Here is a 26,118-nt window from a genome sequence, read left to right on the forward strand (position 1 = left end):
ACTGGTGCAGTCACTCTGGAAAACTGTGTTGAGGTTCCTCAAAGAGTTAAAAATAGATCTGCCCTACGACCCAGCAATTGCACTGCTGGGGATTTACCCCAAAGATACAGATGCAGTGAAACACCAGGACACCTGCACCCTGATGTTTCTAGCAGCAATGTCCACAATAGCCAAACTGTGGAAGGAGCCTCGGTGTCCATCGACAGATAATGGATACAGAAGATGTGGTCTATGTATACAATGGAATATTGCTCAGCCATTAGAAACGACAAATACCCACTATTTGCTTCGACGTGGATGGAACTGGAGGGTATTATGCTGAGTGAAATAAGTCAATCGGAGAAGGGCAAACATTATATGGTCTCATTCATTTGGGGAATATAAAAAACAGTGAAAGGGAATAAAGGGGAAAAAAGAAAAAATGAGTCAGAAATATCAGAGAGGGAGACAGAACATGAGAGACTCCTAACTCTGGGAAACGAACAAGGGGTGGTAGAAAGGGAGGTGGGCGGAGGTTGGGGGTGACTGGGTGACGGGCACTGAGGGGCACACTTGATGGGATGAGCACTGGGTGTTATGCTCTATGTTGGTAAATTGAACTCCAATAAATAAATAAATTTTTTTAAAAGGTATATTTCCATTTTTTTTAAAATGACTTTCTTCATTCATTTAACCAACTGTGCCACCCAGGTGTCTATGATACTTCTTTTTAAGACCAACCTAAATTAAAAAAAAAAATCCCTGAGGATCTTCATATATAAATGGAAGATCCATAATCTGGATGACCCTTCTGGAAAATTCATGGATAATTTCCTTTAGGACAACGTCAGAAATTCCTACAGCGGGGTCAAATGGTGAATTAATGGGAAGACCGTTAATGCCATTTGCCAGAATCATCTGAGATCTGCATTAGGAGCACTGAACATACTTTTTAGGACACAGCCTTCTCCTGGAGCCTAAGACCAGGGAATAGTGTTCCCTTCACTTGCAAGCACCCAGCAAGTGAAATTAGTGGGTTTCTTTTTCTTTCTTTCTTTCTTTCTTTCTTTCTTTCTTTCTTTCTTTCTTTCTTTTTATGATAGTCACACAGAGAGAGAGAGAGAGAGAGAGAGAGAGGCAGAGACACGGGCAGAAGGAGAAGCAGGCTCCATGCACCGGGAGCCCGACGTGGGATTCGATCCCGGGTCTCCAGGATCGTGCCCTGGGCCAAAGGCAGGCGCTAAACCGCTGTGCCACCCAGGGATCCCGAAATTAGTGGGGATTCTCCATCTGCCTGTGTCTCTGCCTCTCTCTCTCTCTCTCTCTCTCATGAATAAATAAATAAATCTTTTAAAACAAATTTTTAGACCTGCAATGCTCCCAATCTGTAACTTCAACGTCAGTGGCATAAAGGAAAATATTTTAACATAAAAGATTGTAGTTTCAACCAAATTGCAATAAAAGCCCTCATCTCTCTATTCTCTTTGGTTTTTCTTTTAAAGATTTTATTCATTTATTCATGAGGACCCTGAGAGAGAGGCAGAGACACAGGCAGAGGGAGAAGCAGACTCCTTCTGGAGTCAGGAACCTGGGATCATGACCTGAGTTGAAGGTAGATGCTCAACCACTGAGTCAGGAACCTGGGATCATGAGGAGTCAGGAACCTGGGATCATGACCTGAGTTGAAGGTAGATGCTCAACCACTGAGCTACCCGGGTGCCCCTACTCTCCCTGTTTTCAATACAAAACCTTATGACTCTGGATGAACAAATACTGGTTTCCTCTATCTGCTGAGACCAATCTTGTATCATCCTTGCTTAATATTTGACACTAAAATGTATTTCCTGTATTCTTTTATTTCTGAAGTTTATGGTTCTACACATTCCTGACAAAATGGGAATCCACGTCAGAAATGGCAATTAATTTTTTTCAGTTTTTAAATTTAAGTTCTATTTGCCAACCTATAGGAGTATAACACCCTGTGCTCATCCCATCAAGTGCCCTCCTCAGTGCCTGTCGCCCAGTTAACTCAACATCTCCGCCCATCTCCCCTTTGACAACCCTTTGTTTGTTTCCCAGAGTTAGGAGTCTCTCATGGTTTGTCTCCCTCTCTAATTTTTCCCACTCAGTTCCCTTCCTTTCCTTTATAATCCCTTTCACTATTTCTTGTATTCCCCGTAGGAGTCAAACCATGTGATGATTGTCCTTCTCTGATTGACTTATGTCACTCAGCTTAATACCCTCTTTGTCGATCCATATCGAAGCAAATGGTGGGTATTCATCTCGTCAGATGGCTGAGTACAATTCAATTGTATATATATATATACCACAACTTCTTTATCCATTCATCTGTTGAAGGATACTGAGGCTCCTTCCACAGTTCGGCTATTGTGGACATTGCTGCTATGAACATTGGGGTGCAGGTGTCCCAGCATTTCACTACATCTGTATCTTTAGAGCAAATACCCAGTAATGCAATTGCTGGGTCTTAGGGTAGCACTATTTTTAAATTTTTGAGGAACCGCCATGCTGTTTTCCAGAGTAGCTGTACCAGTTCACATTCCCACCAGCAATGCAAGAGAGTTCCCCTTCTCCACATCCTCTCCAACATTTATTGTTTCCTATCTTGTTAATTTTAGCCATTCTCACTGGTGTGAAGTGGTATCTCATTGTGGTTTTAATTTGTTTTTCCCTGATGGCAAATGATGTGGAGCATTTTCTCATGTGCTTGTTGGCCATGTGTATGTCTTCTTTGATGACATTTCTGTTCATGTCTTTTGCTAATTTTAGGATTGGATTTTTGGTTTCTTGGGTGTTGAGCATAAGAAGTTCTTTATAGATTTTGGATACTAGCCCTTTATCTTATATGTCATTTGCAAATATCTTCTCCTATTCTGTAGGTTTTCCTTTAGTTTTGTTGACTGTTTCTTTGGCTGTGCAGAAGCTTTTTATCCTGATTAAATCCCAATAGTTCATTTTTGCTTTTGTTTCCCATGCCTTCATAGATGTATCTTGCAAGACGTTACTGTGGCCAAGTTCAAAAAGGGTGTTGCCTGTGTTTTCCTCTATGACTTTGATGGATTCTTGTCTCACATTTAGATCTTTCAACCGTTTTGGAGTTTATCTTTGTGTATGGTGTAAGAGAATGGTCCAATTTCATTCTTTTGCACATGGCTGTCCAATTTTCCCAGCACCATTTATTGAAGAGACAGTCTTTTATCCAGAGGATAGTCTTTCACGCTTTGTCGAATATTAGCTGGCCATAGAATTGAGGGCCCATTTCTTGGTTCTCTATTCTGTTCCATTGATCTATGTGTCTGTTTTTGTGCCAGTACCACACTGCCTTGATGATCACAGCTTTGTAGTATAACTTGAAATCGGCATTGTGATGCTCCCAGCTCTGGTTTTCTTTTTCAATATTACCCCTGGCTATTCAAGGTCTTTTCTTAAGAAAGACAAAACTTAAGATTATTTGTTCCAACTCTGAAGAAAGTCCATGGTATTTTGATAGGGATTGGATTGAACGTGTAAATTGCCCTGGGTAGCATTGACATTTTCACAATATTAATTGTTCCAATCCATGAACATGGAATATTTTTCCATCTCTTTGTGTCTTCCTGAATTTCTTTCAGAAGCATTCTGTAGTTTGTAGGGTATAGATCCTTTACCCTTTTGGTTAGGTTTATTCCTAGGTATTTTATGCTTTTGGGTGCAATTGTAAGTGCACTAACTCCTTAATTTCTCTTTCTTCAGTCTCATTGTTAGTGTATAGAAATGCCACTGATATCTGGGCATTGATTTTGTATCCTGCCACACTGCCAATTGCTGTATGAGTTCTAGCAATCTTGGGGTGGAGTCTTTTGGGTTTTCTCTGTATCATGTCAGCTGCAAAGAGGGAGAGTTTGACTTCTTCTTTGCCATTTGAATGCCTTTTATTTCTTTTTGTTGCCTGATTGCTGAGGCGAGCACTTCTAGTACTATGTTGGATAGCAGTGGTGAGAGTGGACATCCCTGTCGTGTTCCTGATCTTAGGGGAAAGGCTTTCAGTGTTTCCCCATTGAGAATGATATTTGCTGTGGGCTTTTCATAGATGGCTTTTAAAATGCTGAGGAATGTTCCCTCTATCCCTATACTCTGAAGAGTTTTGATCAGGAATGGATGCTGTATTTTGTCAGATGCTTTCTCTGCACCTACTGAGAGGATCATATGGTTCTTGTTTTTTCTCTTGTTGATGTGCTATCATGTTGATTGTTTTAGGAGTGTTGAACCAGCCTTGCATCCTGGGGATAAATCCCACTTGGTAATGGTGAATAATCTTCTTAATGTATTGTTGGACCCTATTGGCTAGTATCTTGTTAAGAATTTTTGCATCTGTGTTCATCAGGGATATTGGTCTATAATTCTCCTTTCTGGTGGGGTCTTTGTCTGGTTTTGTAATTAAGGTGATGCTGGCCTCATAAAGCGAGTTTGGAAATATTCCATCCCTTTCTATGCTTTGGAACAGCTTTAGTAAGAATAGGTATTATTTCTTCTTTAAATGTTTGATAGAATTCCCCTGAGAAGCCATCTGGCCCTGGACTTATGTGTGTTGGGGTTTTTTTTTGATGACTTGCTGATTATTGGCCTGTTCAGGTTATCTATTTCTTCCAGTTCCAGTTTTGGTAATTTGTGGCTTTCCAGAAATGCATTCATTTCTTCTAGACTGCCTAATTTGTTGATGTATAGCTGCTCATAATATGTTTTTAAAATCATTTGTATTTCTTTGGTATTGGTTGTGATCTCTCCTTTCTCATTCATGATTTTATTAATTTGAATCTTTTCTCCTTTGTTTTTAATAAGGCTGGCTAATGGTTTGTCTATCTTATTAATTTTTTCAAAGAACTGACTCCTGGTTTTGTTGATCTGTTCTAAAGTCCTTCTGGTCTCTATTTCATTGAGTTCTGCTCGAATCTTTATTATTTCTCTCCTGCTCGGTGTAGGTTTTATTTGCTGTTCTTTCTCCAGTTCCTTTAGGTGTGAGCTTAGCTTATTTATTTGAGATTTTTCCAATTTTTAGAAGGAGGTATTGTGAAGTGGTCCCTCTTAGGACCACTTTTTCTGTATCCCAAAGATTTTGAATGGTTGTATCTTCATTTTCATTAGTTTCCACGAATCTTTTTAATTCTATAATTTCATGGTTGACCCATTCACCTGTTAGTAGGATTCTCTTTTACCTTCACGTGTTTCAATTTCTTCCAAATTCCTTCTTGTGACTGAGTTCTAGTTTCAAAAATTTGTGGTCTGAAATATGCAGGGGACAATCCCAATCTTTTGTTATCAGTTGAGACCTGATTTGTGACCCAGTATGTGGTCTATTCTGGAGAAAGTTCCATGTGCACTTGAGAAGAATGTATATTCAGTTGTGTTCCGATGGAAAGTTCTGTATATATCTGTGAAATCCATCTAGTCCAGTGTATCATTTAAGGCCATTGTTTCTTTGGTAATGTTGTGCTTAGAAGGTCTGTCATTTGCTGAGAGTGCCATGTTGAAGTCTCCTACTATTCGTGTATTATTATCTAAGTATGTCTTAACTTTGGTTTAATTGATTGATATACTTGGCAGCTCCCACATTAGGGTATAAATATTCATGATTGTTAGGTCTTCTTGTTGGATAGATCCTTTAAGTATGATATAGTGTCCCTCTTCCTCTCTTACTACAGTCTTTGGGATAAACTTTATCTGATATGAGGATTGTTATCCCAGCTTTCTTTTGAGGACCATTTGAATGGTAAGTGGTTCTTCAATCTTTCATTTTCAGGTTAGAGGTGTCCTCAAGCCTAAAATGAGTCTCTTGTAGATAGCACATAGATGGGTCTTGCTTTTTGTCCAGTCTGAAACCCTGTGTCTTTTGATGGGATCATTTAGCCCATTCACGTTCAGAGTTACTATTGAAAGATATGAATTTATACTGTCATTTAATACCTATTCAGTCCCTATTTTTGTGGATTATTTCTTTGGGCTTCCTCTTTCTTTTACAGAGTCCCTCAATATTTCTTGCAGAGCCGGTTTGGCGGTCACATATTCTTTCAGTTTCTGCCTATCTTGGAAGCTCTTTATCTCTCTATTCTGAATGAGAGCCTTGCTGGATAAAGTATTCTTGGCTGCAGGTTCTTCTCATTTAGGACCCTGAGTATATCCTGCCAGCCCTCCCAGGGACAGTCTTAATCAACACTCAGTAGCAAGCTAAACTGTATCTCAGTAGGTATATATCACCCAGACATCCAAACATTTTCTGGTCCCAAATCTTAGTGGTTGTCACTAGGTGGCACTCAATGGCTTTTGCCATTAATTTCAAGCTGCATTACTAAGCATTAGAGCCACTTCCAAAATCATTTCTGAATCCATCACAGTGGGCCAAGGATAGACAAGAGCTTAAGAGACAGCACTTTTTGCAAACCAGAAATGTTCTTTCTTAGGTCCTCATTCAAATATGGCTTCCTTTGGCATAGTTTCATGGATATGAGTTAGCAATATCCCTGGATGTAGAACATGCATCTCCCCAATCCAAATAGACCAGTCGAACACTGGGCTTCTTGTTTAGTTCTAAGGGTAGGTAAGGTAAGAATGCCAGTTTCTTTTTAGTCTCATGTGGAACATCATGGGTGGCTTCTGCCCAGAATATTCCTAACAATTTCACCATTTGTGCAAGCCCCTAGATCTTTGCTGCATTTAACAACGTCTCTTTTGGTGCCACTAAAGCATTTAGAATAGTTCTATGTAGCTTATTCTTCAGTTTCTGCTATTCTTATGATGTCATCAAGATAGCGTATTATTACACTTGGTACCTATATCAAAGTCAAATCCCTCCTAATCAAATTGAGACAGCACACTGGTGAATTCAGGTAACTGGCAATAGAGTAAATGTAAACTAAGGTCCTTCTTACTCAAAGCTCAACTGCAGTTAGCCCTTTTCTTATATAAGGCTGAGAGAAGAAGCATTTGCACAGTCAATGAGAACCAGTCTCCCTAGGCATGCTGAAATTCTTGCGCTGTTGGGATAATGTGAGGGACTGCTAATGCCATGGGTGGCATTGCTTTATTTAAGCTTCAATAGCCTGTTAGTCTCCATGAGCCATCTACTCTTTTCAAGTGTCATAGGGGCTATTGTACAGAGAATTTGTTGGAATCAGTACACCAGTTTCTCACACATCACCAATATAATCTATATTGCTTCAATCTTCACCGTAATTAATTTGAAATGGTCCCCAGTGATTCAAGGTCAGGTTTCTCATTGTTCTGTTTTCTAGCTGGTAGGTTGAGATTAAGTGAAGATAAAGTCCACAATAGTCCCAGGGTGGCTCGTGGCCATTTAGCCTCATCATCTTTCCACATTTCTCCACCATGTTCACATTAGAAACAGACTAGTAGACTGGATTTTACCAGTCTGTTTGTCTGGGACAAACAAGTTGCCACAAAACTCTAACAAGAATGGGGAACAAAGCAGAGGAACACTTTTTAAAAAAGATTTTATTTATTCATTCATGAGAGACACACAGAGAGAGAGGCAGAGACATAGGCAGAGGGAGAAGCAGGCTCTCTGCAGGGAGCCGAATGTGGGACAGGATCCCGGATCCCAGGATCACGACCTGAGCTGAAGGCAGATGCTTAACTGCTACACCACCCAGGCATCCCAGGAGAGGAACACTTTTTTTTTTTTATAAATTAATTTTTATTGGTGTTCAATTTACCAACATACAGAAAAACACGCAGTGCTCATCCCGTCAAGTGTCCCCCTCAGTGCCTGTCAACCATTCACCCCCACCCCCCGCCCTCCTCCCCTTCCACCACCCCTAGTTCGTTTCCCAGAGTTAGGAGTCTTTATGTTCTGTCTCTCTTCCTGATATTTCCCACACATTTCTTTTCCCTTCCTTTATATTCCCTTTCACTATTATTTATATACCCCAAATGAATGAGAACATACACTGTTTGGAGAGGAACACTTTTTAAGGAGAAAAGAGTTATTTTAGGAAGGCCATGACAAACTCAGTCCACTGGTGTAAACTGGGAGTTCAAAGTATAGCAGCTTTTCATTGATTGAACTGTTGCCCAGACTGAGGGGATTAGGAAAGCATCTCTTCCTCTGGCTGGAGTAGTAGAGTAGAATCCAAGTGCAAGGGCAAGTCCATGTTTTCCTATTGGGTCTGCAATTGATTAGGATGGGTAGGACTCCATTAGGGCTCCCCCTGCCAAAAGTTCCTAACTCCATTTTAGTAAGGTTTCTCATTATTTTCACAGCATCTAAACAAGCACAGCTTTGGCTGTTGTCTAATGGATGAGATTTCTGCTAGCCAAATAGGTATAACCTTGTCTTAAAGCCCATAGTATATTCCTTTTCAAATTTGTCAGTTTGCTACAGTGGACAGACCCTTTATCACCTCACTCTGTTTGGGGACTTCCAGGAAACACCTTACGTTATTTCACTAATTCCATCAGTTGATGAGTTAGTTGGTAATTGACCACCCACCCCATCCCAGGTAATAAATATCTGTGAGCAGTCCTGGGGTGGGGGGTAACAACTGCAGGTATTGGGGGCACAAAGATGACCCAAAGTGAGAGAAGCCTGTCTATATTCACCTGGTTTGTGTTTGTTTTCACTGTTGGAAGAACTCCTGAGGACTTTCTCATATTCGGCTTCATCTCCTGTCATGCCACCTAACAAGCTCCACACACTTGAGGGTGACACCCATCTCCATTTCTTGTGGACCAAAATTGTCACTAGGACCCATGGCAGGAATGTGTTCTCCAAACTCTCTTCACACCTGGAAGTAATGAAAAAGGAAGAGGAGAGGAACATAGGAGGAGAAAGAACACAAAAAGGGTAGAGGTGGGGAAAAGAGGAGGAGGAGGGAAGAAGAGCAGACCTGGTGGAGAGTGGCTGGGAAGGCACAGCTGCTAGTGTGCTCCACTGCCAGGACTTTCCCAGTTTTAGCCGGTAATCCCGCTTCTCAGAAACCTGGCCAGGCCAGGGAAAAGCAGGACGACTGGTTGCCGGAGGGCAGCAATCAGAGGAAAATCTGTGCCACCAACAGAAACTGGCAGAAGTAACAGCCTGTCATTTCTGAGGCTAAGTTATAAGACTCTGGATTCCCCCTGAGTCTCGTTCTTTCTTTCCTGAACCACTGTTGTAAGCAGGTCCACGGAGAGGCTTCCCCGCCACCCGCCCCCCCGACAGATCACTGGAGTCATCATCACATTCCACATTCCATCACTTACAAGACTCTATCTCCAACTGCTCGCACCAAGAGCTTTTCAATTCAGCCATTCTCAGCTTGTTGAGATCTCTCAGCTTCTAATATAACTGCCCCTCATAACTCTACTCTTTCACCTTAAGTTTAGAAATATTAACCTCTAACAGGCAGGAAGCAGCTCTGCTCCACGACGATCAAAAAGCCGAGAAACAAGCACTGTTGGAGACCCACAAACTTCCAGGGGCGGGGCGGGGCGACTGGACTCAAGGCTCCGCCCCCACACTGGCTCCGCCCCTATCGCGCACTTCCTGCCCAGTCCCAACCCCTCTCCACGTCCCGCCTCTCGCCGGACGCAGCCCCGCCCAAGCCCCGCCCCTATAACCGCCTCTTCCACCCGCGCCTGCGCAGTTGCCTGCAGACTCGGAAGTGAATTGAGCTGAGTGAGAAACGCTCGAGTGAGTGAATTTCGGATATTCTGTTTCAGACCCGTGCTTCGCGGCCCCACAGCCTCCAGTCTTCCACACCGGGGTTCTGTGGAGGTTACTACTGCAGTCCTCGCCTTCCCGCCCACCGTGAGTCCCGGCAGCCCCGGGTCGCGGCGTCCGCGTCCGCTTACAGCCCCTCGATTGGTGGAGACCGCTGCTTCGGATGCTTTCCTGTGCTCCCATTGCTCCAAGATCCAGAAAGCTGGGGGGCCTCTGTTCTGTGCGGCGTGGGGTCAGGGCCACTGCAGCTACAGAACGCATGGGCTTCCCAGCAGGGCAGTAAGCCGTGAAGAAAAGCGGGGAGACAGACTCATGGCTCGTCTCTGTGTCCATGAGCCCCTCGGGGGGCAGCGAGCGGCAGAGGACTGTCTTCTTACGTGTTGAGATCCTCCCTCTGTGTGTGGTTGTGTCCCAGGAAAGAGGCATAGTTCATTCCAGGCATTGAACAGCCTGTTTTCAGCACTCAAGGTCCATTTGTCAAGACTGATCTTATCCGAGAAATAAGCCCAGAGGAAGAGGAGGCAGAAATGACTCGTTCCCAGGTAGAATGCACGGTCTTGGTTGTTTCTTCTCTCTTTCCCGAAATGCTTTTTTTTTTTTTTTTTTTTTGGACTTCGTAGTGTACTCTCAAGGGATCTCCATAACGTTTGCTCGGACTTTCCCATATCTTCCTCAGTGCCTTTCATCTCCACTTACATTCCATCTCACCGCCACCCAGAGACTCGGAACTTGTGAAGAGGCCCTGCTGGGGGATCATCATGGGGAGGGTTTGGTACTCAGGTGTGAATAAGAACCCGTAAGTGGGTCTTGCGTGTGAGCGAGGTTGGCAGAGGGGATTGTTTTAGGCGTTGCATATGAGTGCACTGTCAGTTCCTTGAAGAGCAGCATTTAGAAGAACTGCACATTTTAAGCGAAATAAGTCAGGCAGAGAAAGAAATACCATATGGGGGGCAGCCCAGGTGGCTCAGCAGTTTAGCGCCGCCTTCAGTCCAGGGCGTGATCCTGGAGACCCAGGATCGAGTCCCACGTCGGGCTCCCTGCATGGAGCCTGCTTCTGCATTTCTCTCTCTCTCTCTGTCTCTCTTTCTCTCTCTCTCCTCTCTCTGTCTCATGAATAAATAAATAAAATCTTAAAAAAAAAAAGAAATACCATATGGTTTCATTCATATGGGGAATTGACGAAATGAGACTTGAACATATGGGAAGGGGGGAGAAAAAACAGAGGGAAACAAACCTTAAGAGACTCTTAAGGATAGAGAACAAACAGGGCTGGTGGAGGGAGGAAAGGAGGTGGGTGATGGGTTTTAAGGGGGGCACTTGTCCTGTTGATACGTAAATCACTAAATTCTACTCCTGAAAACAGTATTACAGTACATGTGAACTAACTAGAGTTTAAATACAAATTTGGAAAAGGAAAGGAAAAAAAAGAACTTCATGTTTACGTGCATGAATGTGCAGGAACAGCTGGAAAATAAGACTGAGAAGGGGTAACCTGTTGTCCCTGATTTTGCGAGGCATTTGAAGCTACACAAGTGAGTCAGCATGTTTCCAGCTCTAGAATGTTACTGATTTGGATTAGGATGGAAAGTTCTGAAACATTGCAATGATAAAGGATGTTTTATTGTATAATTTGGTTATTTTTTTAAAGATTTTATTTATTTATTCATGAGAGACACAGAGAGGCAGAGATATAGGCAGAGTTCCAGGGTCCTCGCAGGGAGCCTGAGGCAGGACTCCATCCCGGACCCCAAGATCTCACCCTGAGCTGAAGGCAGATGCTCAACCACTGAGCCACCCAGCGTTCCCATGTATAATTTGTTTTAACAGTAAATGCTTTAACATCACTCACAGCATGACCACCCCATGCTCATTCATTCAGGGACTTTTGTGTAGCAGACATTTTAGGTAAAAATGTTTCAGCCATTATATCGAAGCAAAAAACTTGGTCTTTGGCATCATAGTGGCTGGAACCAAATTCCATTTCCACCAATTGTTACTAAAATACTACATTTCTTTTGCTTTAAGGTAGGCTCCACACTCAGCATGGAACCCAGTAGGGGCTTGAACTCAATGGCCTTGAGATCAAGACCTGAGAGCTGAAATCGAGTCAGATGCTTAACCCACTGAGCCACCCAGGTGCCCCTTCTTTTGCTTTATTTATTTATTTATTTTTTTATTTGTTTGTTTGTTTATTTTAGTTTAAAGTTTTTTTTTTTTTTTATTCATGGGGGGATGGGCAGAGACGCAGGCAGAGGGAGGAGCAGGCTTCATGCAGGGAGCCGGACTTGAGATTCGATCCTGGGTCTCCAGGATCACGCCCTGGACTGAAGGCCGCACTAAACCGCTGAGCCATCGGGGCTGCCCCCTTCTTTTACTTTAAATATCACATGCTGTAATGTATATATTTGTTTTAAGGTTAAACTCCGAACAGTATTACACATTTTGGACTAAGAAGTAAAACATCTTCCCTGTCATGTCCTCACTCATCACTCACCAGTTTTGTTTTTGTTTTGTTTTAATTTTTATTTATGATAGTCACAGAGAGAGAGAGAGAGAGGCAGAGACACAGGCAGAGGGAGAAGCAGGCTCCATGCACCGGGAGCCCGATGTGGGATTCGATCCCAGGTCTCCAGGATCGCCCCCTGGGCCAAAGGCAGGCGCCAAACCGCTGCGCCACCCAGGGATCCCTGTTTTTGTTTTTTTAAAGATTTATTTATTTATTTATGATAGACATAGAGAGAGAGGCAGAGACACAGAAGGAGGGAGAAGCAGGCTCCACGCCGGGAGCCCGACACGGGACTTGATCCCCGGACTCCAGAATCCGCGCCCTGGGCCACCCAGGGATCCCCCACTCACCAGTTTTGTAATCAGTGTTGCCTGTTCTGTGGAAGATTAGGTGTATATCTTATAAAAACCGTTTATCTGTGGAGGGCAAATTGAAAATAGTAGGTGGGACTATATCAAAGATGTGAACACTGGTAACAGCTGAGATAGTCAGATATGAAACTCCTTTGTCAAATATTGCTTGGGAAACTCCAAAGAGGAGAGGTCTGTGGGAAAAGAAAAGTACTTGTGAGCACTCAAAAGAAATCTTCCCCATTACTCTGCAGACATGCAGAAACATATCCTCCAACCCCCCAGTGGCATTCCAGCCGATGCAAAGACAAAGGCAGTCTTTATCATGACCTGCAACACTATTATCTGGCTGCTCTGACCTTTTTGGTGCCTTGGCTTTGAGAGGAATGAGAGGGCTGTTTCATAGGGGTCCTCTTTCCCTCTGGTCTCTCCTTCCACCCTTGATTCCATGTGTTTCCAACTGATCCATCAGTTCTTCCATAGTCCTGACTCCAGGACCTCTGCTGGTTTTCTCCTCAGTTCCTGTGTTTGGGAGACCTTCTTAGGAGATAGGAAGGCATTGGGTGCTCCTCTATTGCATTTGGGGCCTGAAGGTTGCATGTGACTGTCTCGAGGCCTCATAGCCATTTTGTCATGCCTGCTTTTGCCACATATGGAGTATAACGAGGCAGTAGGTGGATCTTCTGAGACTATTAGTCAGCAGTACTATACAGACAATGGACAGAGAGATTGTCTCTTTGAAACCCAGTTCTACATGGGAAACATGTCTTAGTTTTCTCAAAGACCGTGAAAAATCTTAACTGCCTTGCTTTACTTCTTTTGTATTACATTATTCTCCTTCCTGCACTCTGCCTAGGCTAGGGATGCAGACAAAACTTGGCTCTTCCAGATTTTGTATTTTCCTAAGTTTCTGCAATTTTGCTTGTGAAACATGTTTTCCTAGGGTCTGAGATATCCTTTTTCTGCTGCGATAACCCACTTCTAGAAAATAGAAAACTTCTGGTAGACTAACCCATGGAGAGGGTTTATTAGGTAAACCGCTGAGCTACCCAGGGATCCCCCTAGGTAACAAAATTTTTGAAGAACACTTTGATTAATGCATTACAGTGCTGTCCTGCTATTTAACAGACGTGCCCATTTAAGCCACTGAGTAGAGCAGTCATCAAGTCCTAGGGATGCGGAGATAGAAGGTATCAGGAGATTCTGACTGATAAGTGATTGATAAGTAGTTATCTTTTTGCTCTTTGTGGGGTGTCACAGTGTCTCCCAAGGGTACTGTGGCAATGTTGATCAAATATCTAATGATCATTGCCTTTGAGCTAGCAATCAAAGATATATGAACTTATGCCAAGGAGAACATTGTCACCACCGTTTATCTGTGAGGCTTTGACCAAACTATGGTTCATGCCAAACTGTTCCACTGCATGCAATACTGTTCAGTTTCCTATAAACAAATATAACTGCGATGCGTCTTGAGGGAACTTATGTAGCTAAATGATGCCTTCTTTTTTTTTTTTTTTTAATTCCATGGTAGATAACATATAGTGTTACATTAGTTTCAGGTATCCAATATTATGCCTTTATTTAAAATTCTAATTTATGTTTAAGCCACATCATGTACATTTCTGTGACTAAAAATGAACTTTAAAAAATTTAATCATTAATTACATATTTTTTATGAGACTCAGAATATATGATTTGGTGTTGAATCTAAGAAACCATTGCTTAACCCAAAGTTAGGAAGATTTATACCTGTTTTATTCCAAGTATTTTATAGTTGTAATTCTTGCTTTAAGTTCTTTGATCTTTTTTTGAATTGACTTAATTTAAAACCTACTTCTTAGGATTATGGATTTTTCTTTAAAGATTAAAAAAAATTAAAGAGAGAGCATGCATGTAAGTGAGGGAAGAAACAGAGCTGAAAGAAGAATCTCCCTGAGACTTGGCAATAAGTGCAGGACCCACAGAAGGCTCCATCTCATGACACTGAGATCATGACCTGAACCGAAATCAAGAGTTAGATGCTTAACTGAGCCACCCAGGTATTCCAAATGGACTTTTTCGTTCCACCCAGGTATTCCAAATGGACTTTTTCTCATATATATATATATATATATTTATTTATTTATTTATTTATTTATTTATTTATTTATATATATTTATATATTTATATATATATATTTATATGTAAATATATATTTTTTTAATTGAAGTTTGATTTGCCAACATATACTATAACACCCAGTGCTCATCCCATCAAGTGCCCCCCTCAGTGCCCATCACCCAGACATCCCATCCCCTGTCCCTTTCTACCACCCCTTGTTCGTTTCCCAGAGTTAGAAGTCTCTCAGTTTGCTCAACCTCTAATTTTTCCCTCTCATTTTCCCTCCTTTCCCCTATAAACCCTGTCACTATTATGTTCCACATGAGTGAAACCATACAATGATTGTTCTCCAATTGACTTACTTCACTCACATAATACCCTCCAGATCCAAACCTGTCGAAGCAAATGGTGAGTATTCATTATTTCTAATGGCTGAGTAATATTCCATTGTGTGTGTGTGTGTATACCATATCTTCTTTATCCATTCATCTTTCGATGGACACCGAGACTCCTTCCACAGTTTGGCTATTGTGGACATTGCTGCTATAAACATTGGGGTGCAGGTGTCTCGCTTTTCACTGCATCTGTATCTTTAGGGTAAATCCCCAGTAGTGCAATTGCTGGGTCATAGGGTAGCTCTATTTTTAACTCTAAGGAACCTCTGCACTGTCTTCGAAAGTGGTTATACCAGTTCATGTTCCCACCAACAGTGCAAGAGGGTTCCCCTTTCTCCACATCGTCTCCAACATTTCTTGTTTCCTATCTTGTAATTTTCACTGGGGTGAGCTTGTATCTCATTGTGGTTTTGATTTATATTTCCCTGATGGCAAGTGATGCGGAGCATTTTCTAATGTGCTTCTGGTCATGTGTAGGTCTTCTTTGGTGAAATTTCTGTTCATGTCTTCTGCCCATTTTACAATTGGATTGTTTGTTTCTTTGCTGTTGAGTTTAAGTTCTTTATAGATCTTGAATACTAGCCTTTTATCTGATATGTAATTTGCAAATATCTTCTCCATTCTGTAGGTTGACTTTTAGTTTTGTTGACTGTTTCTTCGGCTGTGCAGAAGCTTTTTATCTTGATTAAGTCCCAGTAGTATTTTTGCTTTTGTTTTCCTTAACTTCATAGATGTATCTTGCAAGAAGTTGCTATGGCCAAGTTCAAAAAGGGTGCTGCCTGTGTTCTCCTCTAGGATTTTGATGGATTCTTGTCTCACATTTAGATCTTTCAGCCATTTTGAGTTTATCGTTGTGTGTGGTATAAGAGGATGGTCTAGTTTCGTTCTTCTGCACGTGGCTGTCCAATTTTCCCAGCACCATTTATTGAAGAGACAGTCCTTTATCCAGTGGATAGTCTTTCCTGCTTTGTTGAATATTAGCTGACCATAAAATTGAGGGCCCATTTCTTGGTTCTCTATTCTGTTCCACTGATCTATGTGTCTGTTTTTGTGCCAGTACCACACCGTCTTGATGATCACAGCTTTGTAGTATAACTTGAAATCGGCATTGTGATGCCCCCAGCTCTGGTTTTCTTTTTCAATATTCCCTTGGCTATTTGGGAGTCTTTTCTGATTCCAAACAAATCTTAAGATTATTTGTTCCAAGTCTGAAGAAAGTCCATGGTATTTTGATAGGAATTGCATTGAATGTGTAAATTGCCCTGGGTAGCATTGACATTTTCACAATATTAATTGTTCCAATCCATGAGCATGGAATATTTTTCCATCTCTTTGTGTCTTCCTCCATTTCTTTCAGAAGTGTTTTGTAGTTTTTAGGGTATAGAACCTTTACCTCTTTGGTTAGTTTTAGTCCTAGGTATCTTATGCTTTCTGATGCAATTGTAAGTGGCACTGACTCCTTAATTTCTCTTTCTTCAGTCTCATGGTTGGTGTATAGAAATGCCACCGATTTCTGAGCATTGATTTTGTATCCTGCCACATTGCCGAATTTCTGTATGACTTCTAGCAATTTTGGGGTGGAGTCTTTGGATTTTCTCTGTACAGTATCATGTCATCTGCAAAGAGGGAGAGTTTGACTTCTTTGCCAATTTGAATGCCTTTTATTTCTTTTTGTTGCCTGATTGCTGAGGCTAGGACTTCTAGTACTATGTTGAATAAGAGTGGTGAGAGTGCACATCCTGTCGTGTTCCTGATCTTAGGGGAAAGGCTCTCAGTTTTCCCCATTGAGAATGATATTTGCTGTGGGCTTTTCATAGATGGCTTTTAAGATGTTCCCTCTAAAAAGAAAAAAAAAAAAAAGATGTTCCCTCTATCCTTACACTCTGAATAGTTTTGATCAGAAATGGATGCTGTATTTTGTCAAATGCTTTCTCTGCATCTATTGAGAGGATCATATGGTTCTTGTTTTTTTCTCTTGTTGATGTGATCTATCACGTTGATTGTTTTACGGTTGAACCAGCCTTGTATCCCGGGTGTATCCCGGGGATAAATTGCACTTGGTCATGGTGAATAATCTTCTTAATGTAATATTGGGCCCTATGGGCTAGTATCTTGTTGAGAATTTTTGTATCTGTGTTCATCAGGGATATTGATCTATAATTCTCCTTTTTGGTGGGGTCTTTGTCTGGTTTTGAAATCAAGGTAATGCTGGCCTCATAAAACGAGTTGGGAAGTATTCTGTCCCTTTGTATCCTTTGGAACTGCTTTAGTAGAATAGGTATTATTTCTTCTCTAAACATTTGATAGAATTTCCATAAGAAACCATCTGGCCCTGGACTTTTGTGTCTTGGGAGGTTTTTGATGACTTGCTGGTTATTGGCCTGCTCAGGTTTTCTATTTCTTCCTGTTCCAGGTTTGGTAATTTGTGGTTTTCCAGAAATGCATCCATTTCTTCTAGATTGCCTAATTGGTTATATATAACTGCTCATAATACGTTTTCAGAATTGTTTGTATTTCTTTGGTATTGGTTGTGATCTCTCCTCTTTCATTCATGATTTTATTAATTTGAGTCTTTTTTTTTCTTTTTTCTTTTTAATGCTGGCTAATGGTTTATCTATCTTATTAATTCTTGCAAAGAACCAACTCCTGGTTTTGTTGATCTGTTCTAAAGTTCTTCTGGTCTCTATTTCATTGAGTTCTGCTCGAATCTTTATTATTTCTCTTCTTCTGCCGGGTGTAGATTTTATTTGCTATTCTTTCTCCAGTTTTTTTAGGTGCAAGCTTAGCTTATGTATTTGAGTTTTTTCCAATTTTTTGAGGAAAGTTTGTATTGCGATGTATTTCCCTCCTAGGACTGCTTTTTCTGTATCCCAAAGATTTTGAACAGTTGTGTCTTCATTTTCATTAGTTTCCATGAATCTTTTTAACTCTTCTTTAATTTCCTGGTTGACCCATTCATCTTTCAGTAGGATGCGCTTTAACCTCCACGTGTTTGTGTTTCTTCCAAATTTCTTCTTGTGACTGAGTTCAAGTTTCAAAGCTTTGTGGTCTGAAAATATGCAGGGGAGAATCCCAATCTTTTGGTATCAGTTGAGACCTGATTTGTGACCCAGTATGTGGTGTCTTCTGGAGAAAGTTTCAGGTGCCCTTGAGAAGAATGTGTATTCAGTTGTGTTCAGATATATATAATCTGTGAAATCCATCTGGTCCAGTGTATCATTTAAGGTCCTTGTTTCTTTGGTGATGTTGTGCTTAGAATATCTGTCATCTGCTGAGACTGCCATGTTGAAATCTCCTACTCACAGTGTATTCTTATCTAAGTATGTCTTTACTTTGCTTATTAATTGTTTGATATACTTGACAGCTACCACATTAGGGCATAAATATTCATGATTGTTAGGTCTTCTTGTTGGATAGACCCTTTGAGTATGATATAGTGTCCCTCTTCATCTCTTACTACAGTCTTTGGGATAAACTTTAATTTTTCTGATATGAGGATTGTTACCCCAGGTTTCTTTTGAAGACCATTTGAATGGTAAATGGTTCTCTAACCTTTCATTTTCAGGCTAGACGTGTCCTTAGGTCTAAAATGAGCCTCTTACAGACAGCAGATAGATGGGTCTTGCTTTTTAATCCAGTCTGAAACCCTGAGTCTTTTGATAGGATCATTTAGCCCATTCATGTTCTGAGTAGCTGTTGAAAGATATGAATTTAGTGTCATCATAATACCTATTTAGTCCCTCTTTTTTGTGAATTATTTCTTTGGACTTCCTCTCTCCTTTAGAGGGTCCCCCTTAATATTTCTTGCAGAGCCAGTTTGGTGGTGATGTATTCTTTCAGTTTCTGCCTATCTTGGAAGCTCTTTATCTCCCCTATTGTGAATGAGAGCCTTGCTGGATAAAGTATTCTTGGCTGCATGTTCTTCTCATTTAGGACCCTGAATATATCCTGCCAGCCTTTTCTGGCCTGCCATGTCTCTGTGGAGAGGTCTGCTGTTAATCTGATATTTCTCCCTATATAAGTTAAGAATCTCTTGTCTCTCCTTGCTTTAAGAATTTTCTCTTTATCTCTGGAATTTGCAAGTTTCACTATTAAATATTGATGTATTGAAAGGTTTTGATTTTGGTGGGGGACCTCTCTATCTCCTGGATCTGAATGTCTATTTCCTTCCCCAAATTAGGGTAGTTCTCAGCTATGATTTGTTCGAATACTCTTTCTGGCCCTCTGCCCCTCTTGGCATTTTCTGGAACTCCAATTATATGTAGATTCTTCCTTCTCAGGCTATCATTTATTTCTCTTTGCCTTTCCTCGTGGTCTCTTAATTCTTTTTCTCTTCTTTTCCTCAGCTTCCTTCCTTACCATCAACGTGTCTTCTATGTTGCTCACTCTTTTTTCTGCCTCATTAATCCAAGCTGTTAGGACATGCATTTGGGATTGCATCTCATTTAACTGATTTTGTAAAAGATTTTATTTATTTATTCATGATAGACACAGAGAGAGAGAGAGAGGGGGGGGGGGAGGGGGAGAGAGAGAGAGAGGCAGAGACACAGGCAGAAGGAGAAGCAGGCTCCATGCAGGGAGCCTGATGTGGGACTTGATCCCGGGACTCCAGCATCATGCTCTGGGCCAAAGGCAGGTGCTAAACCCCAGGGATCCCCACTTAACTGATTTTTATTTTTTTTATTTTTATTTATTTTTTATTTTTTATTTCGGGATCCCCATTTAACTGATTTTTAATTTCGGCCTGATTAGATCTAAATTCTGCAGTAACAAAGTCTTAGAGTCCTTTATGCTTTTTTCCAGGGCCACCAGTAGCTTTATAATTGTGCTTCTGAATTGGCTTTCTGACACTGAATTGTAATCCATATTCTGTAACTCTGTGGCAGAGGGTACTGTTTTCACTTCTTTCTTTTGTGGTGAATTCTTCCTTCTAGTCATTTTGCTCAGTGTAGTGTGGTAGTATGAACAGGCTGACTCAAGAATATCAACCAGGGCCTAAGTAAATTTCACCCTAGATGATTCTGATGAGGTCAGAGACCAGAAAATGAACACAAAGAATCAGAACAAAATAAAAGGACCACAAAAGTGAAAAACAAATTGTAAAACAAAGTAGTAAAAAAATAAAAGGCAAAAATCCCAAAGAAGAAAAAAAGAAAAAGAAAAAGAAAAAAAGAGGAAAGAGAAAAAAGGAAAAAAAAACAAAAACGGAGAGGTGGACTCAGATAGTGGTGGTGAAGAAGTGTAGTGGAGGAGAATGTAGTCTACCTGAGGGGCCCTAGAGGGTGATCCTCTTGGTTCTGAGTGTTTTACTTTCTGTTGTTAGAATATTCTTAATCCCAAGTTTATATAAACCAGCAATACTTGCAGAAAGCCCCAACATTGACCACCAAGACATAAATGAGATAAAAGACAGGGGCAGAATGGAAATGAAGAGAGAATATAATCTCACAGAATGAACCAGCACTGTATACCACTTGGTTCTGGGTGCATGCTGGTCATGTTTTAGAAGGTATTAACTTCTGCCATTGTAGAACAAAACAAGGCAGAGAAAACAAAAAACACCAAACAAAACCCCATATTTTGTATATCTCCCACAATTAAATTATGTTGAAGGGAATCCAGAAGTGAAAAATATATCTAAGACATGTAATGTAGAAATATGAAAGTCAAAAAGGAAGAAAGTTAAAAATGAAGATCTAGTAAAATATTATAGTTACGGTGGGAAAAGAGAAAAAATATTGGAAATTTTTAGGCTGATATAAAAATGAGTTGTAATGGAAAAAAGGGGAAAAAATTTAAAAAAAGGGGGGGGGAACCCTCTCTAGTTCTATATACTATTTCCCTCAGTCCTGGAGCTTTCCAGTGCTGCTTGGTCAAGAACTTGTTCTTCCCTTGTTCTTCCCTTGTTCTTCCCCTGTTCTTCCAGCTGGTCTTCCTGCAGTGCTGATTCTCAAGTGTGTGTGCCTGGTCAGAGATGCCCCGCCCCCTGCTGGGTGCTAGCCTGTGTGAGCTGTTTATCCTGTGAGGCCTTTGTTCCCTGGTGGCCCCACCTCTCCCAGGCACTCGGTGAAACGAGGAGGAAAAAACAATGGCAGTGGCCAGATTTCCAGCTCTGGAGTTAGCTCCCCACTAGTAACTAATACAGTCTCCCAGTCTGCACTGGCCTAGATTCTCCCGGGGCTGGCACAGGTGCACTGATCTGCACAGTTTGCAGGGCACCCAGCAGCAGGAGAGTTCTCACTGTCCTGTGCCCTCCCCGCTTCCGCCTGTCTCGGGGAATGCAGGATCGCCAACTTTGCTTGGCTGCCATGGGATCCGGGGACCTGTGCTGCTAGAACTGTGCTCCCTGGGGCCACGGCTCTGGAAGGCAACAGGGCACAGCCAACTCCGTCTGGAGCCAGCCTGCCTAAACCCCTGGCTTCTCCCAAATGCCCTGAGGGCTACAGCACTCCAGCCCTTTACCGAGATGGTCCATAGTTTGCAGTGCAATTTCCCCGTGCGCACTTCCTCTATTAGTAACTCAGAGAATCTGGAGGCTTCGCTGCCCCCCTGTGATTCGGTCCTATTTCCCTGCTAAGCGCCTTTTCATCCTGAAAAAAATCTGGCTCGGATTTTTTTTAAAAAGATTTATTTATTTATTTATTCATGATAGAGAAAGAGGCAGAGACACAGGCAGAGGGAGAGGCAGGCTCCATGCCGGGAGCCCGATGTGGGACTTGATCCCGGGACCCCAGGATCGTGCTTCAGGCCAAAGGCAGGCGCTAAACCGCTGAGCCGCCCAGGGACCCCCTGGCTCGGATTTTTAAAGTTCCCGCTTTTCCAGAGCTGGCCTATCCTGTCCCGGAGGCTTTCGCCTCACCTCTTTAGCCCGGCTCCTTGCGGGGCCCCTCCCCCACTTTATTCTTCTTTATTTTTTCTGCCTTCCTACCTTGCTAGAAGTGAAAACTGCTTTGTGTTCAGGCTCTTCTCTCTTCAAATCTCAGGTCGAATTCGTAGGTGTTCAGGGTGTTTTGGAAGTTATGTAGGTAAGTGGTGGGACCAGGTGAGTTGAGGACTCCTACTCTTCTGCCATCTTGCCCCACCCCACCTGACTTTTGTATACAGTGTTAGCTAGGGGTCCAACTTCATTCTTTTCCATGTAAATATCCAGTTGTCCCATCTATTCAATATTTAATCATCAGAGTTCCTTTACTAGACTTTAAAATATCAAAATTGCTCTTTCATTGAGAAGAAATTCTAGGATCAGTGGGCCATGGAAGCAATATAGTCTTCTTGGTTCAGATGTTTAGACTTTGTGTAGAAATAATAATATTCTGAGGGATTGTAACATTTGTGTTTGGTCAGGAAAACATATACATACAATTATTTGAGAATAAGAATTACCATATAAATTAAGTCAACAGTTTAGAAGGAATATGAGCAGTGAAATGTTTGAAAGACTGATGGGTCATAGAGTTAGTCACAACTACATCCTAAAGCCCATAGTGGATAGAGTAGCCAAAGATCATACATATGTCTGAGAAGTTACTGTGTCTGGTTGCCTTAAATATGTAATTTTAGAGCTTGTGGGGAAGTCTGCAAAGTCTTTATCTGGTCACTTATTTCTCCTGATATTAACAATTTCTTTTTTTTTTTTATTGGAGTTCAATTTGCCAACATATAACACCCAGTGCTCATCCCACCAAGTGCCCCCCTCATTGCCCATCACCCAGTCACCCCAACCCCCCACCCACTTCCCTTTCCACTATCAGAGTTAGGTATCTCATATATTAACAGTTTCTACTTACTTTTGCCTTCCACATTCCATATAGGTTTTTCTCATTGGCATACTTCAGTAAAAATCATACAGCATTTAAAAGCAAAAGTATGGACTACAGCAGACTAGGACAGGGCCCAATGGGATAAGCAATAAAAAAACCAAAAGTATGGGGAAAGGCTGAAAAAAAAATTGTGTAGGATAAAGCCCACATACACTGGACAATAAAGTACCTGAAAAAACCATAAGCTATTTCCTCTGGTGCTGCACAAATAGAAAGTGAAGACAAAGGCAGAGTGCTAATGGCCTGGCTAAGAGTTGGAGTGTCACAACTAAAAGCAAACCTACCAACAATGGGAGAATGATCTATTTTCTTTTCCTCTTCCCTTTCCTTTCGTCTTTTTCTTTTAGCTCTAGACATTTAGTGAAATCTTTGTCAAATCACAATATGATAACTAAGCTAATGGAAGAGACTACATTTATCACACATGATAATGAATACAGCCTTTACAAAATTAGTTTGGAGGGCAGCCCCGGTGGCTCAGCGGTTTAGTGCTGCCTTCCGCCCAGGGTGTGATCCTGGAGACCCAGGATCGAGTCCCACATCGGGCTCCCTGCATGGAGCCTGTGTCTCCTTCTGCCTGTGTCTCTGCTTCTCTCTCTCCTCTGTGTGTATTCTCATGAATAAATAAATAAAATTAAAAAACAAAACAAAACAAAATTAGTTTGGAAAGGTCACTAAACAAATTAGAACTCACAACAAGCAGCAAAAACAAACCCTCAAGAAGGAGAATCTGATTTCCAGAGTTCCACATTATAATACTTTAAATGCAAGTTTTCAACAAGATTATGAGGAATGAAAGAAGCAAAAGTATGGCTGAATCACAAAAAAAAAAAAAAGAAGAAGAAATTAAAAGAAACTGTTTTGAGGACGCTCAGACATTGTACTTTAAGCTGAAATGAAAGAATGCTAATTAGTTAGAAAACATACTGGTACAGTATATAGTTAAATTCAGAATACTGTAATATAGTGGTGTGTTAACCACTGAGATCAAATGTAAAAGTGAAAGGTCAGGGTAATAAAAATAAATATACAAAAAAAAATACAATATTTGCTAAAGCACATACAATGTAAAAAGAGCTAATGATATCAAAAACAAAATGTGAGAGGAATAAAGAATAAAGTTCTATTTAAAAAAAAATATTTCAAGTAATATCTACATCCACTGTGGGCCTTGAACTCAGAACCAAGATTAAGAGTTGCACAGTTTATTGACTGAGACAGCCAGGTGCCCCAAAGAGTAAAGTTTTTATATGCAATCAAATTTAAGTTGTTGTCAGCATAAAATAGACCTTAATTTATGAGATGGTTTATGTAAGCCTTGTGATAGCAAAAACTTACAATGCACAAAAAAAAGAAGGGAATTAAGGCATACCACTATAGGATATTATCAATTCCAAATGGAAGTCAGAGGGAAGAAGAAACGAATAAGGTAACTACAAAACAGCCAGAAAAGCAATTGATAAAATGGCATTAGTAAGTCTACCTATCAATAATATTAGTCTGAATGTAAGTGAATGAATTATTCAATCAAAGAAAGAGTGGACAGCTTAAAAAGAAAGACTAGTAATTACTAATGCTGCTTACAAAAGAGTTAAGATTTAAGAATACACAGTCTCAAAGTTAAGGGTTGGAAAAAGATATTCCATGAAAATTGAAACCAGAAGAGAGCAGGAGTCCCTATAATTATATCAGACACAATAAACTTAAATTCCAAAGATATAACAAGACAAGGTCATTATATAATAACAAAGGGATTCATTAATCATGAGGATATAGCAATTGTAAGTAAACATATATATACACCCAACATTGGAGCACCTAAATATATCAAGCAGATACAGATCTAAAGGCAATAATAAATAGCAATAAATGTAGGGAACTTCAATATCCTATTTGCAACAATGGATAGGATATCCAGACAGAAAATCAACACAAAATCATTAGACTTGAGCTATTCTTCAGAAAAGACCTAAGACATATACAGATTATTCCATCCAACAGAACCAGAATATGCATTCTTCTCAAGTGCACAACATTACCCAGGATAGGTCCTACGTTAGGTCTAAAAAAGGCATCTTAGTAAATATAAGAGTGATATCATACCAGTTCTATTTTCTGAACACAATGGTATAAAAAGATAACAGGATTTAAAAAGGGAAAGTTCACAAATATGTGGAAATTAACACACTACTCAACTCACTCACACTCACACTCACACTCCACTCACACACTCACACTGCACTCACACTCACAATAAGTCAAAGAATAAATCAAAAAAAACAATATTCTGAAACAAATTAAAATAGAAACATACCATGCCTAAACTTATGGGATGGATCAGGAGAAATTCTAAGAGGAATGTTGATAATACCTACATTAAGGGAAAAGAATTCAATCTAGCTTTAGGCACAAGAAAAAGAAGAAAAAATTAACCCAAGTTAGCAAAAGGAAAGAACTAACAAAGATCAGACAGAAATAGAGACAAGAAAAAAAATAATAGATCAAGTAAACTAAAGACTAATATTTTAGTTTTACATTCCAGTTAGTTAACATACAGTGCTATATTTGTTTCAGATGTACAATATAGTGTTTCAACACTTTTGTACATCATGCTGTGCTCACCATAGGGCACTCTATTTTTAACTTTTTGAGGAACCTCCATATTGTTTTCCACAGTGGCTGTACCATTTTGCATTCCCACCAACAGTAGTGCACCAGGGTCCCTTTTCCTCTGACTCCTTGCCAACACCTGTTGTTTTTTGTGTTGTTGATTTTAGCCATTCTCACAGGTGTGAAGTGACAACTCATGGTTGTTTTGAAGTGATGATGAGCATCTTTTCATGAGTTTTGGGCATCTGGATATCTTTAAAGAAATGTTTATTCATGTCTTCTGCTCATTTTTAAATTGGATTAGTTGCTTTTTGGGTGTTGAGTTTTATAACTTCGTTATATATATTTTGGATACTAGCCCTTTACCAGGTATGTCACTTGCAAATATCTTCTCCCATTCTGTAGGGTGCCTTTTAGTTTAGTTTTGTTTTTTTTGTTTTTTTTTGTTTTTTGTTTTTTTTGCCTTTTAGTTTTGTTAACTGTTTTGTTTTCTGTGCAGAAGTTTTTTATTTTGATGAAGTCCCACTTGTTTTTTTTCCTTTTGTTTCCCTTGCCTCAGCAGACACATCTAGGAAAAAGTTGCTATGGCCAATGTGAAAGACGTTACTGCCTGTGTTCTATTTGAGGATTTTTATAGTTTCA

General features: G+C 40.6%; 1 protein-coding gene across 2 annotated transcripts in view; it reads left to right on the forward strand.

Moving 5' to 3' along the window:
* The first annotated feature begins 9,591 nt into the window (after positions 1-9,591).
* The window catches only part of LOC112931419 (zinc finger protein 525-like), a 43,994-nt gene continuing 27,467 nt past the window's right edge, over positions 9,592-26,118 (forward strand). Inside the window, exon 1 of one of the 2 annotated variants that reach the window (XM_072759427.1) lies at positions 9,592-10,233. Coding sequence is in view for 1 of the 2 variants with exons in the window: in XM_072759635.1 (XP_072615736.1) it covers positions 10,219-10,233 (15 nt within the window). In the remaining variant the exon portion in view is untranslated. The remainder of the gene's footprint in view (positions 10,234-26,118) is intronic. The other variant, XM_072759635.1, reaches the window with a different exon arrangement.

The sequence above is a fragment of the Vulpes vulpes genome, chromosome 1 (genome assembly GCF_048418805.1).
Source record: "Vulpes vulpes isolate BD-2025 chromosome 1, VulVul3, whole genome shotgun sequence".
Lineage (NCBI taxonomy): Eukaryota > Metazoa > Chordata > Mammalia > Carnivora > Canidae > Vulpes > Vulpes vulpes.